The sequence below is a fragment of the Phyllostomus discolor genome, chromosome 5, assembly GCF_004126475.2.
Source record: "Phyllostomus discolor isolate MPI-MPIP mPhyDis1 chromosome 5, mPhyDis1.pri.v3, whole genome shotgun sequence".
Classification (NCBI taxonomy): domain Eukaryota; kingdom Metazoa; phylum Chordata; class Mammalia; order Chiroptera; family Phyllostomidae; genus Phyllostomus; species Phyllostomus discolor.
The window spans coordinates 154,015,817-154,028,949 of NC_040907.2; the positions used below are offsets into that span (position 1 = coordinate 154,015,817).

The 13,133-nt window shown below is 38.3% G+C and overlaps 1 protein-coding gene across 1 annotated transcript in view; it reads right to left on the bottom strand.

Moving 5' to 3' along the window:
- OGA (O-GlcNAcase) overlaps nt 1-13,133 on the bottom strand; it is a 29,912-nt gene that overhangs the window by 2,371 nt on the left and 14,408 nt on the right. Inside the window, exons 7-15 of the mRNA XM_036027189.1 lie at nt 12,689-12,973; nt 10,669-10,827; nt 9,612-10,225; nt 8,611-8,785; nt 5,130-5,215; nt 4,057-4,161; nt 3,305-3,390; nt 2,830-3,022; nt 974-1,133 (exon numbers count right to left, since the gene is read on the bottom strand). Coding sequence (XP_035883082.1) covers nt 974-1,133; nt 2,830-3,022; nt 3,305-3,390; nt 4,057-4,161; nt 5,130-5,215; nt 8,611-8,785; nt 9,612-10,225; nt 10,669-10,827; nt 12,689-12,973 — 1,863 coding nt within the window. The remainder of the gene's footprint in view (nt 1-973; nt 1,134-2,829; nt 3,023-3,304; nt 3,391-4,056; nt 4,162-5,129; nt 5,216-8,610; nt 8,786-9,611; nt 10,226-10,668; nt 10,828-12,688; nt 12,974-13,133) is intronic.

Consider the following 13,133-nt stretch of genomic DNA (forward strand, 5'->3'; position numbering starts at 1 on the left):
CATTAAATTTTACACCTTAAATATATACAATTCTTAACTGTCAAATATACATCATTAAAAATAAATTCAATTGCCAGAGTGAAAAAGGTGAAACAATTAAGACCCCCCTACCCACCCCCCAAAAAATCCAACTGTGAGTTAAATTCTTCTCTAGAAAGAAAACTTTTGGGGAAAAGGTTATAAGAAAGCTCAAAGCAAAAGATACCTGTTTAATGTTTTAATGTAAAGTACCATTGAGGGACTCACAGGGCAGAACCTGTTCCAGCATATGTCATAAGCCAATATAAGCAGAATGTGTTGTATATTCTAACATACTCCATATACCCACCTGGGTGCTTCAGTTCCGAGCACAACACAAAGAGAATTATGCTTTCTTCCGAGTTATTTCAATGATCCCAACAAGAGAAACCACTGACTCAAACAATACAGAAATGCAACAAGTGCATTCTCAGTTATCAACCACCCTGTAATGGGGGCTCAAAAAGCTGCCTTTTGTACTGTGCAAAGGCTAAACAGTTTTTTTTTTTACATTTTTAAAAGGCTATTTAAAAATCGTTTGTGGCCCTTAGAGCCTAGAATACTTACTATCTGACCCTTCACAGAAAAAAAGTCTTCAAATGTAAAGCCACATAATTTTGAAGGCTGAGTTCACATAAATTCAAAAAAACTGGCACTCTGCATTCTTAAATGAAATTTCTCAGCGATGTTCATTTAATTTTCCAAATATTTATTATATAACCTCGTGTTCACTTCTCATTTAATTCAGGTGCAAAGTAAACATTCATAGCATAAAAGAGCAGCATTTTTCAATGATTAATACACATGCAATTCTTGCACAACTAATACTGCAGAAATCAAATCATAAACAGTGGGAAACGGAATGTAAATGCACTGTAATTCACTTTTTTATCCTGAAATACAGTCCTGTCTCCATCTAACCTGAACACCAGCAACTGCACAAACACATACTCACCATTGGCCTTCAATGAAGACAGGAGGCATGCCATCATGCTTTTGGCCACACTTGGGTCAGTTACTTTTTTGTGAATATCCATCTTTATCAGAGAAGGGAAGTTGGCAAGGAAAGTTTCTGGCAAAACTTCCTGCTCTTCATGGAAACTCAACATTATTTTCTAAAAATTAAAATTTTCTAAAAATTAGAATCTCTTTTGACTTTCAATAGCCACTCTAATATCTATACCCCAACTACAGAACTCAGCAACAGGGAAGGAAAATAACATTCAATAGCTCTTCCAATCATAATTACCACATGCAGAATTAGCTTATAGTTGTAGCTGAAGCATTTTCACTTCTAAAGACTTTCTCTAAATATAATATGGTATATCCTGGATTGGATCCTGGGACAGAAAAAGGACTCTGGTGAAAAAACTGGTGAGTGAAATTTACAGTAAAGTACGAAAGTTATTTCTCAGACTTGGATGATTGCAGAAAATGGGTGAGGTATATACAGCAGCTCTATATTACCTCTGTAACTTCTTTAAATTTGAAATTATTCAAAATAAATTTTTTAAGTTTATATATGTCTTGTACAAAATTGTGAATGTACTTAACACTGCTGAACTGTACACTTAAAAATGGTTAGAATGGTAACTTTTACATGACATATATTTTACCACTTTTTAAAAAAGGTTTGTTATTAGGCACACTGGGTCATTCTTTGTATGTTCTTATGCTGAAAACCGTAGCTGTCAGATAGGAAACAGAAACACGTCTACAGCTCAGTCACCAGTGTGCTGCCATCAGTGTCAACGTGCCCCGAGCGAGGCCGCTCCAGACCAGCGTCTGATGACACGGCCATCCATCCGGCTAGGGCAGCAGGTAAAAACTGAGAAACTACAGAGAGAATGCTGAGTACACTGGTGTGGGGAAGAAAGGTAGAAAATTTCAGAAACAGAAGGAACAAAGTGAGAGTACAAATATGTATCTAAAAGTATTTACTGAACATAAAAATTATCCTTAAGAACTATTTTTTTAAGATTGCATTTATTTATTTTTAGATACAAGGGAAGGGAAGGAGAAAGAAAGGGAGTGAAACATCAATGTGTGGTTGCCTCTCACGTGCCCCCTACTGGGGACCTGGCCTGCAACCCAGGGATGTGCCCTAGACTGAGAAACGAACCAGTGACTCTTTGGTTCACAGGCCTGTGCTCAATCCACTGGGCTATGCCAGCCAGGGCAAGAAGGAACTATTTTAAAAATGCATATACTGATGTATAAACCAAAACAATCATTACTTGATCAATATCGGGCACTTTTTTTTAGAGCAAATATTCAAAGAATTTGGAAGACACACAAGTGCTCCAATCAGAAAATAGACCCTCAGAGAAGCTCACCCCTATTGTTAATTAGGATGAGAAAAGCATTACTGAGAAAGATAAGTTAGCCTCCAGACAACCAAGCAAAGAGATTTTAATTACCTACGCTTGCCCTGAGTACCCAGAAGACCATAACATCCTTAAGTTTGGTGTTTCAGAACAGAGAGAAAAAAGAAACGTTTTTTTTTTTTAAAAAATAAAGGTTCTTTAATCACCTGCAGAGTGTTTTTACTTGAGGAAATATTACAATGCTTCCAAATGAAAAACTGTCCTAGCACTGAAGGAATGGTAGAAAACAGCATGCTAAGAATAAGCTCTAATTCTCCCCTGTAAGAAATTTAGAAAGCTCTGAGATTTTAAAATGTGTCTTCTTGGAGGATACATCTTGGGGAGGGCAGGGCAGGGGAGGGGAGGGGAAGTATCTGCTTACTTTTTATTTTAGTAAGTACTTAAGTGAAGATTACTATAGTATAATGCTAAACCTGTGCGTTACCTCTGCCTCAGACAGTTCTTTGTCACCATTTGGCTTGGTGTACTTCTCTTGCATGAAGGGAATCCAGGAAATTTTACATTTTTTAATGAAGGGGGTCACATCCACAGTGCCCAAGGCATAACCACATATGCCATCTTCATCTTCTAGGACAAAACAGTAATCCAGGCTGAGGGAAAGCAGCCCTCCTACTAGCCTGCTCAGAAGAAAAGAGGCCAGAGTGAGTTTGGAAGTCACTAACACAAAATTGACACCTCAGCGATGTTAAGGCCCAAAACAAATGACAACCTGTGGAAACTACGCTCGGTGTACAAAGAAACTGGAAATACACACATATTAATGTCCGGGTTTTATTAAAACTAAAGTGAGATTCCTAAAAAAACTGTATTGCCAGTCACCACCTCCCCTCAACCTGGTAAACTTGGCTTTGAAATAGCTCTTTCCCAAATCCAACAAATCCAAATACTTCATCACATACTTGTCTCCAATAAGGTCAGGCTGACTTTGAAAAGGTAAACCCACTCCATCGTCATACATTTCTCTGCAAATCTTGTACACGGAAGCCTGAAAATATAATCTAGTTAAGCAACACATCAAGAAAAGTGGCAACAGAACTTAACAATGTGACTCATAAATCACACTGGACTTCTAGGACAAAATGTCTGGCCTGTCACAATTACCACCTTTGCTTTGTTAAATTAAGATTTACTGAGTCAGAGTTGTGACACTAATAAAAAGCAGAATGGTTCTAGTAAACACTGAGAAGTGCTTTGCAGCAGATGGTTAATTATAGGAACTTGAGTAGTGGATTCAAAATCCAGCAAACTCTGAGACTGTCTCAATTTTGTGGAACATGTTTTATAGATGTTACTGTCTTTGTGGGTCTGCTTTTCTCTGTAGCTGACTGTCAACAGCCTACAGGCACTCCCCAGCGGAAAATCACAGAATACTGATACATCAGAGAAAAGCAGCCAAGGACAACATGTCATTTAGACACACTGAATGTTTAGTGATTCCGACTCTGAATATATTTCATCTGATTTTTTTAAAGGGAAGAATTAACTCATCACAAGATGTTAAGAGGCTAAACTCCTTAGGTTCTTCCTTAAATATCACCCCCCTCCCACGATCAAAGTTCATGTTTAAGACAGAACTGATTAACCAGGAAATCCAAAGGAAAGTAGTAATGTGCACCCTAACCATACACCAGGTTGGTAGGTAGATAATTACCTCATCTTTAGGAAAATATGGTCTGATAGTATAAACTTTGGAGGTAGGTGTCAGTGGGGGTGGTTGAAAAAATAGATCATTTGCCCCATCAATTGGCAGCAAACGCTGTGGGAAGGAAAAAAAAAGGAAATGAATTAGTGTTGGGAAAATATCCATTTCTTCACGTGGGTGTGCACTGCAGATTACCAACTTAATATTAACTGGCTACTGCAGGCAGACCTAAAGAAGAGGGGTGTACTATGCTTTACTAATATAAACACTTCTTTGCTGGGGGAGGGGGAATGCTTCTGAATAGAAATCACCCAAACTGAGTTACATAGTTTTAGTGGCATATTAATATGGATTTAAATTTACAGTAAAAAAAAAAAAACACCACAACTCCAATTATGACAAATTACTTTTTAGAAAAACCAATCTCATATAGACCATCTTTCTACTAAAAGATGGCAAACAGAATGTCAGGAGGAGAGGTTTGGTCTGAAGAGGGTTATCTGTCCAGGAGACGCTTTATTCCCAAAGCAATGCGCTTCAGTTTGCTGTGCGCAGCAGAGCACCTGTTGGGGGGAGAAAAGTAGAGCACCCGAAAAGTCCATGAACAAACTCTAATACCAAAAAATGCTTCATGTTTTGTCCACATTTTCATTAATAGACTGTTCTTTCAAGTGTAAGTTTTATTTATAAAATAATTGTGAAAGTATCCAAAAGCCCTTTCACCATTCATTTGCATAATTATTCATCCTTTTTGCTCATGGAGTTTCCACTGGCAGACAAGCATGCGCGCATTGTGCATTGCGGGCGCAGATTAAAATGCTGTGCGACCTGCAAAGAAACAATGTGAAGTGTATACCTAGAGCCGCTGCGCTTCGCAGGCGCGGGGGGAATTGGCAGCATCTCCTTCAGAAATTACTGTGAAAGAGGAGGAAAATTTGATTTAAAATCCAGCTATGTAACTAAATTGAATTTGGGACTAGAAAGCCTTCGGCAGACCAATCCTTCCAGCCATCTGATGCGCAATATAAGGTTTCTCATAAAACAAAGAAAATGTCAATTCAGTTGTGAATTCATATTGATACCTGGAACTCTCCTGCTAGACCACCTCTAAAGGCCCAGGGTTCTTGGTCTCCAATTAAGAACTGTGCTGAAGAATGACTACGACACCCTGTTGAGATCAGATCCAAGCGGAGAACGTTACGAGAAAGGGGATTCCTGGGGTCTCAAACGTCCAACAATCTAACAAACACTTTGTGGAATAGCTTTCTAACAACAATAATCCAGGGTTTCAGGACAAGGCTGTGATAATAATTTTTAGCAAATTCATAATCATAATGGAATTTTCAATACTGATGTTCCTTTCTCTGATTAATGAATAATAAATAATAATAAATGATAAGAGCTCTACCCTTCCTTTAATCGTTGGAAGAAAAGTCTCAAGTTTTTGTCTGAGTCAAGCTTATATATTCCCTAGAAACAGCTATAAAAATCAAGTTAGCTGCTTGCTCTGTAGTGAAATGACAATAACTATAAAGTGAAACTAATGAAACAGATAATGAGATTTTATTATCACAGCCCATGAAGGAATCAAACCTGTCTGAAGTCACATTTTACATTTTAAGGGTACAGGTGAGGGGAAGGGGGGGAGGGTTAATCTTGTCAGAAAACTAAGGTCAGCAGAATGAATAAAGGAAATTATTCACTAGTTGACAGCAAAATACAGTGAGAATGATCTCTCCCCCCCAAACAAGGACAACCCAAATTCGGACTGGGCTAGTAACAGTACTAGCCTGACAGAAACAGAATTAAGGAGAGCCGACCGATGCTCCTAAGTTGTCCAAAACGAAAACATACTTATCTTGGAAGTATGACAATATCTGGCTCGCCCGCGTGACCACTGCAGTCTTTGCAGTGCACTGAACACATGCACAGACCAGCAAGCTTCAAGGTCTAGAAGGCAGCACTGGGGCTCACCACTTAACCAGCTTCACATTCAAAGGCAATAAATGCCGCTAATAGTAAGAGGTAAAATTAAAGGCAAATATTTGGAGGCCAAATCAGAATCACCTGCCTAGTCTTCTGACAAGATAAGCAGCGCAATATAGTTCTTTTCCATCTGAAGACAGCATTCTACCTCCTGTTCAAGTTAACAGTCTCATCAGTACAAGGTATAGTGTGCTAGTCAGACAGTCCCAAAGCAAACCAATTTTTTTTTGCTGACAATTCAGGCCCTTTAGAAGATTATATCCAGGTCTGCAATTTTTTAGGGGTAGGGGTACTTTAAAAAAACATATATAATGTAGTATTTGTAAAATAAGTATGAAATGGGGTCAAAATTTAGGCTATGAAGAGAGCCTGCCCCATCCCATAGCTCAGTGTAAATTTACACTGCAGGAAAAAACTGTACCTCTCAAACTTTAAGATCAGCCAATTTCCCCTATCCCCCACTTTGAGACTACAACATAACTAGCACTTCCAACTATTATAATAAAAAGCTGCATGTACGAAGAGCTGTGTAAATGAAAACATGGTTAATGCCTCAGTCGCTGCGCAAACGTGACTTCAGTTCATGCCTACTGCCCTTAAATCTACCTGAGCTACCTCACAAACAGAACCTTTCAATTTAAACTAATTAATCATGACGCGCTGTGAACATCTGCCGCTGTCCATCCAATAGTAGTAGACACTTGTGCTGAGGATTCTCCCATCTGTACACAATGGGGAAGAAGATAATAGAAGTCGTTAGTAATCAAAAGTACTGCACAGCCACATTCTTTAAAGGACTGAATGCCAACTGGACTGGAGAGAGGAGGAAAACAAAAGGTTCTAATCAGTAACTCCCTGAAATTACTATAGAACCATGAAAATACTCTCATCATGAGCTTTTTGTAAAGCTATATGAATGCAAAGATGGTCATAAAGACCTCTAAGATGTTATGACCTTGAGATTGTACAACAGCTATCTATACAATTTGGGAAAGCTGTGTCATACTTGGACAACACAGAAGTAAAGCCTGAGTGGGAACAACACAGTATCTATATAATCAAGGGTTTTTTTGCCCCGGCTAGGTGGCTCAGCTGATTGGAGCATTGTCCTGTACATCGAAAGGTTGTGGATTCAATTCCCTGTCGGGATACATACGTAGGTTGCAGCTTCAATTCCCAGCCAGGGTGTGTACAGGAGGCAACCCATCAATGTTTCTCACATTGGTGTTTCTCTCTCTCACCCACCCCCCTCCTCTCTAAAATCAATAAACATGTCCTCAGGTGAGGGTTTAAAAAAAAATTTAATTTTTAATAATTCTGGAATGAAAGGCAGGGTGGAAATTTAAGATTTAAATCCCTGTAAGGGCTAATTATAACCCTCTGGCCAGAAGCCTGGAAGGCAATTGCCATCATCCAAAAACCAACATAGGGGTTTTTCCTGAGCCTAAGAGCAAAGATCGATCACAGAAAATGATCTCTTAGAGCCTTTTAACAAGAGGTCAAAAATCTGTTCTACCTGTTGTGCTATGTACACAAGAACCCAAAATTCTGTATTTTCAAATTAACAATCCAAGACTATCTACTCTTAGCTGCTAATTAGTTGTATCACAGGAAACTATTATTTTTTAATATTTAAGAGCCCAAAGTATACAGGCAGAAAGTGATAAACCTCACTACCACTGCTCCTTAGTTAACCTAAGCTCACACTGTTACACACATCTACTTCACCACCAAGACCATGTCATGTAACCCGTCATAGTGTTTGTGACTACTATGAAAACTATGACATGTCAGTTAGCCTTGCTGCCTGCTGTGTGCTGTATTGTAAGTCCATTACATATTCCTTACAGCTGGATTGATAACCTGGAAATGAAATGAGGTCCTTGGAGAAACTTGGCCATGCTGGTGCTTTTTACCAAGTTTGAACATTTCAAAAAAAAAAAAATGGGTTTTCAAAGAAGATATACAGAAGTTCACTTAATGAACAGAAGAGTTTTTAGAGGGCTGCAATTTCCATCCCCTGCTAAAACCAATTACTTGGTAGAGAAATAAAGAAAAAGCCATGGGAAGTAATACCAGTAGCACCAGAATAGCCCACCACTAAAGCTCGCATGCGCACAGGGCTGGGAGGATGGCTTCCTCTAGCCAGGCCCCTTAGGTCATTTCGGCAATTGTTCTGTTAAACAGCATTAATATTATCAAGACACAGCAAGCAGCAGAGAGCTTACCCAGTCACAACTCATAGTGTCTCGTCTCCAAATCAGATAAAAATGGTATACAGGGTTCCATCCAGGAAGCATTCAGTCATAGCAAGTTAAAGTCAGTACTTTCTAACAGATTTTCAAAATATTTATGCTGAATTAGCCCAAGGGAGAAAAATCAAAGTGCTCTATGTATTAACTGAGACTTGCACCTCAAGTCTGCAACAATGGCTACACATTTGAAAAAACTAGGCAAAGAATTTAAACAGAGTTGGAAATTCGCAAGTTCCCTAAATGTTTTTCTCCCTGTGGGATAATCTGTCTTTTTCTTTAAGGGACAATATATCTGAGAAGAGATTATTCCTGGTGCACCTACCTAACCACTGTACAAAAGACTTCACCATTGACATTATACTCTTGATATCCCAAACATAGGAGTACATGTCATAAAGGATTGTCCTGTTGGCACAATTGGAAAGTCGAGTGAACATTCCCATCACTAGTCCGCACATCTCTTCAAACTTGGCTGCTCGTGACCGCCATTCTTCAATCTATTAAGGATCAATAAAAAGACTCAAAAAATTGCAAGCTTAACAAAATAATCTAAAACATAGTTATAAACGAAACTGTTTGTTATCAGGTGCCTGCAATTTATCCTAACAACTAAAGAATGACTGAGCTTACACGCTTTAGACAAGCAATAAAAGTTCATGTCTGCCTGGCCTAGTAGCTCAGTTGGTTAGAGCACAGACTGATACACAATACACCAAGGTTGTGGGTTTGATCCCCACTCAGGGCACATACGGGAATCAAACAATGAATGAAAAAATAAGTGAAACAACAAATCAGTGTTTCTCTCTCTAAAAACCAATAAATTGAAAAAAATTTTTACCCTGGCTGGTGTAGCTCAGTGGATTGAGTGCAGGCTCAGAACCAAAGAGTCCCCCAGTTTGATTCCTAGTCAGAGCACATGCCTGGGTTGTGGGCCAGGTCCCCAGTAGGGGGGCCATATGAGAGGCAACCACACAATGCTTCTCTCCCCCTCTTTTTTTCCCTCTCTTCCCTTCTCTCTAAAAATAAGCAAAATATTTTTTTAAAGTATCAGAAGTCAACATAAAATTTTTTTTAAGTTTGTGACTGCTCAAACTGACAAATATTCCTAAAATAATCACCTTTGACTTTCCTTCATTCCTAACTATAAGGTCAAACTATGGAACCATACATATCAGATTACATAGAGTCCACATCCACTTTATAGAACATATACTAAGATGTGGTCAATTTTCTGCCAGTTACCAATGTACTCATTTAATACCTCCTCTGTATCACCAGGGGACTCATCCAGGCCATAGAAGCATGTAAATTAAGCATACTCACTTTTTCAGAGTCTTTTCCTTTGCAATTGACACTGACAACACTGCTATTTGCTCGAAGCCACTGAAACTCTCGTAACATCTGTGCTCCTTTGGGCCCATGCTCATAAGGTAGGTAGAAAAGATCAGCAAGTAACTGCAAATCCTCCAGAGTCACTGGTTCTACAGAGTACAAAGGCTTTTCATTTGGACCCGGCACAAACTGCTCCTTGTTTGTCTGTTCATCAGTCTGCATAGGGGCAATATCACTGATGCAATCTTCCTGCATAGACATCTCTGGGGATTTTGATTCAGCTATGCTCTCTTTATCAGTGTCCATTGGTTTCAATTCCTCTGCCATTTTAGCTTCTACAATTTCAGTTAGTATTTGATTGTCATTCTTGTTGTCTGTTTCTTCTTGCTTTTCCACCACCATGTCCATAGGCTCCTCATCTGGCTGTTTCTTTTCTTCTTCCTTGGTCAGAGCCGTAGGCTCACCACTCAAGGCTGTGCCCTGGCTCATAATGGGCTCCTGGTAAACAGTTGTAACTACAGTTGTGGCATTTAAAGAGGGTGCTGCCACCAGGGGAGTCCCATCGACTACACTTGCTTTGGCTCCACTATGTGCAACTTGCCTACCTACAAAAAGAAATGGCCAAACAATCAGAATTAGAACAAATCAGATCTAGAGAAGTGTTTTCTTATATCTGTAACTGAAATCTCAATTTCAGGTTCCAAATTACATGAGCCCTGAGAAAAGTACAATTTCTCTAAAATCACCAGGGAAGTGGGGAAAGAAGAAACAGATTATTAACATCCCTAAACATTCTAACACAATATTATCACCTCTTTTGAAAATCAGTATTTAAAAAAGTTAAATAACTGTTTCAAAATAAACACATTTCAAACAAATTAGCATTCCATCAGGATAAAAGCTATTTAAGAGCAAAAGTAAGATTTTAAAAACCTTTTCTCTAGATCCCTAATCATTTTGTTTTTGTATGGCAAGGCACATCAAAAATGTTCTTTATGACTCAAACCACGTGATCCAACTCCCTTAACAAAGAATGGCCAAAACTCACTGCTGTACTGATGAGGCACGCCAAATTCCTGTAACCACTCTGTCAGAGCTAACTTTAGAGCCATCTGTGGACTATAAAGTACATCAGTTTCAATATCTTCATCGCTGCCTTCATTTTCTAACTTGATTTGGATTGATACAGTACTGTCTTCACTGTCAGCTGCAAAAAAAAAAAAAAAAAAAAAAAAAAAAAAAAAGAGCATAAAAACAGTTTTGATTTAAAAGCCTCCTGAAAGGTGACGGGGGACAAATGCAAAACACTAGTTGTCACGGTACAATGAGCGAAGCAAAGAACTGGAACAAGAACAAACCTTAAACAGAAAAATGCAACCACTACCAAGACCCTTCACTGAACAGCTTCACTTTGAATAGTTATGTGAATATACTGCTAAATGTAAAGTCCCCACTGAAACAAAAACGATTAATTTTAGAATTACTGGAAAAGTTATTCATAAATGTCCGAGTACCAATTATTGAGAACACGAGATTAAAGGCACTATGCTGTCCATAAAGAAAATATTCCCTACCTTTCAGGGGTAATTTAATAGGCAAATAATTATTTAAAAATGGGCAAATAAATAAATGCATTGGGGAGAAAGAGTGAAATAAATTAGAAAGCCCACATAGAAGCATAGATAATATGCAAATAATGAAACTCTGAACCAGGATAGTGACAGATAAGTATGAACTCTAGCTTGATATTCAAAACGCTCTTATTCTTAGCTATCCCCCGTATTTCCCTGTACATGGCCCAGTTTGGCTAATGTCTATTACATCTCAAAATGCTCCATCTCAAAATGCCCTGCCTTAAAGGAGACAGGAACTAAGTGCCATGAATATAGAGGGGATTATATCCCTATTTTTGTGGGTGTTTTATTAGGGAGAGGAAAGGTAACAATGATTGAGCTTTGAAGGGAGGCATTTGTTCAATAAACGGAATTGGAAGCAGGGGTACAGAACTGAGAAACAGAACACAATTATACAGCAAATACATGGTGACGGGATATGACTTTACTGCGGATAGGCACACAGTGCAATATACAGTTCATGTATCATAGAAATGTACACCTGAAACCTATATGACCTTATTAACCAATGTCACACCAATAAATGTAATTCTGAAAATAAAAGTATATAACTAAATACCACCAAGCATCACACTGTGACATTTCAATATACCCAAATGATTTAGAATTCAAGTAACTTCAGATTTTCAGTATCCAGTGTTTTCACCTCCAGCCCACCAACCCTTTAATGCCCAACAAGCCTTACTAATACTTTGACCCAGCTGAAGTATCCCTTCCTCTATACAATCGTTTCTCACCCCCCAATTTGCTTATCAGAAATAATCAGTTCCTCCTGCGTTCCTGCAGCACTTTGTAATTATCTCCGCACTTATTATATATAGCACAGTTGCCTATATGCTTTATACACCAGAATGTGTTCGACAGGAGGGAATACTTTATTCTTTGCACCATTAGTGCCCAGGAATATGCACTTGCCACACAATAGGTGTTTAAATGTTAATCAATACTAGTCAGCATGCTCTTAACTGAAAATCAATTAGAAATTTTTTATAAATAAAAATTCAGTAAACCAATATTTTAAAAATGAAAACATGTTCCATAAATGTAAGCTGAATCTAAATATGTGAAAAACCTCAGATAGGAATAATTCAACTAAAATATCCCATTGAATAAAAATCACCTGAAAACACAAAATGAATCAGAATTCTAGAGAGAACATTAACACTAAAAGACCAGTCAGTCTAGTCCTCACAAAGCCTAAGACACATTTTAAAAACAAAAAACTGAGGCTGAGGGGTTGTCATTAAGTAATCTGTTGAAAGCCACTCAGCCCTTCTACCATATATTTACATGTACTCATCACATTCATAGGACTGAACAACACTTCTTTTAAAAAATCTCTTAAATTGTGGTTACAAAGGAACACTTATTTGCCAATGCCCCCAGGCAAACCCAGCTCTCCTCCCAAGATCAAGGGTTAAGCAGTCTACTTACTCATCACCACATCTTTTCTCACTCCGTTCATGTTTGACTTGTACCAAGTGGCAAGGGTATGGATAGCAACGTAGTTGGCTTCGAATTCGCAATTTGGATTAGTCAGGACTCCTTTTAACCGTGGGATGAGTTCTGTGGACCTTCCTTTGTATGGGCCCAGAAATAGTCTCTTCTGATCATAATCATTAGCATGAATGTTATCCCAGATTACTGGAGCTCTCTTAATGATCTTAGAAACCTCTTCAATGGACTCTACTGGAATTTCTTTGGAAACAACTTTGGGACCTAGAAATAATGACCACCTTTTGTTAAAAGACCCTCACACATGGTTTTTCAAAACATAGTGCATACAATACTTTATTACATTTTCTTTGTTATATGTATACTAACAATTTTTCTTTTTAAAATAACATAGCAACATGTTTTTTTAACTCAGTTTTATTCA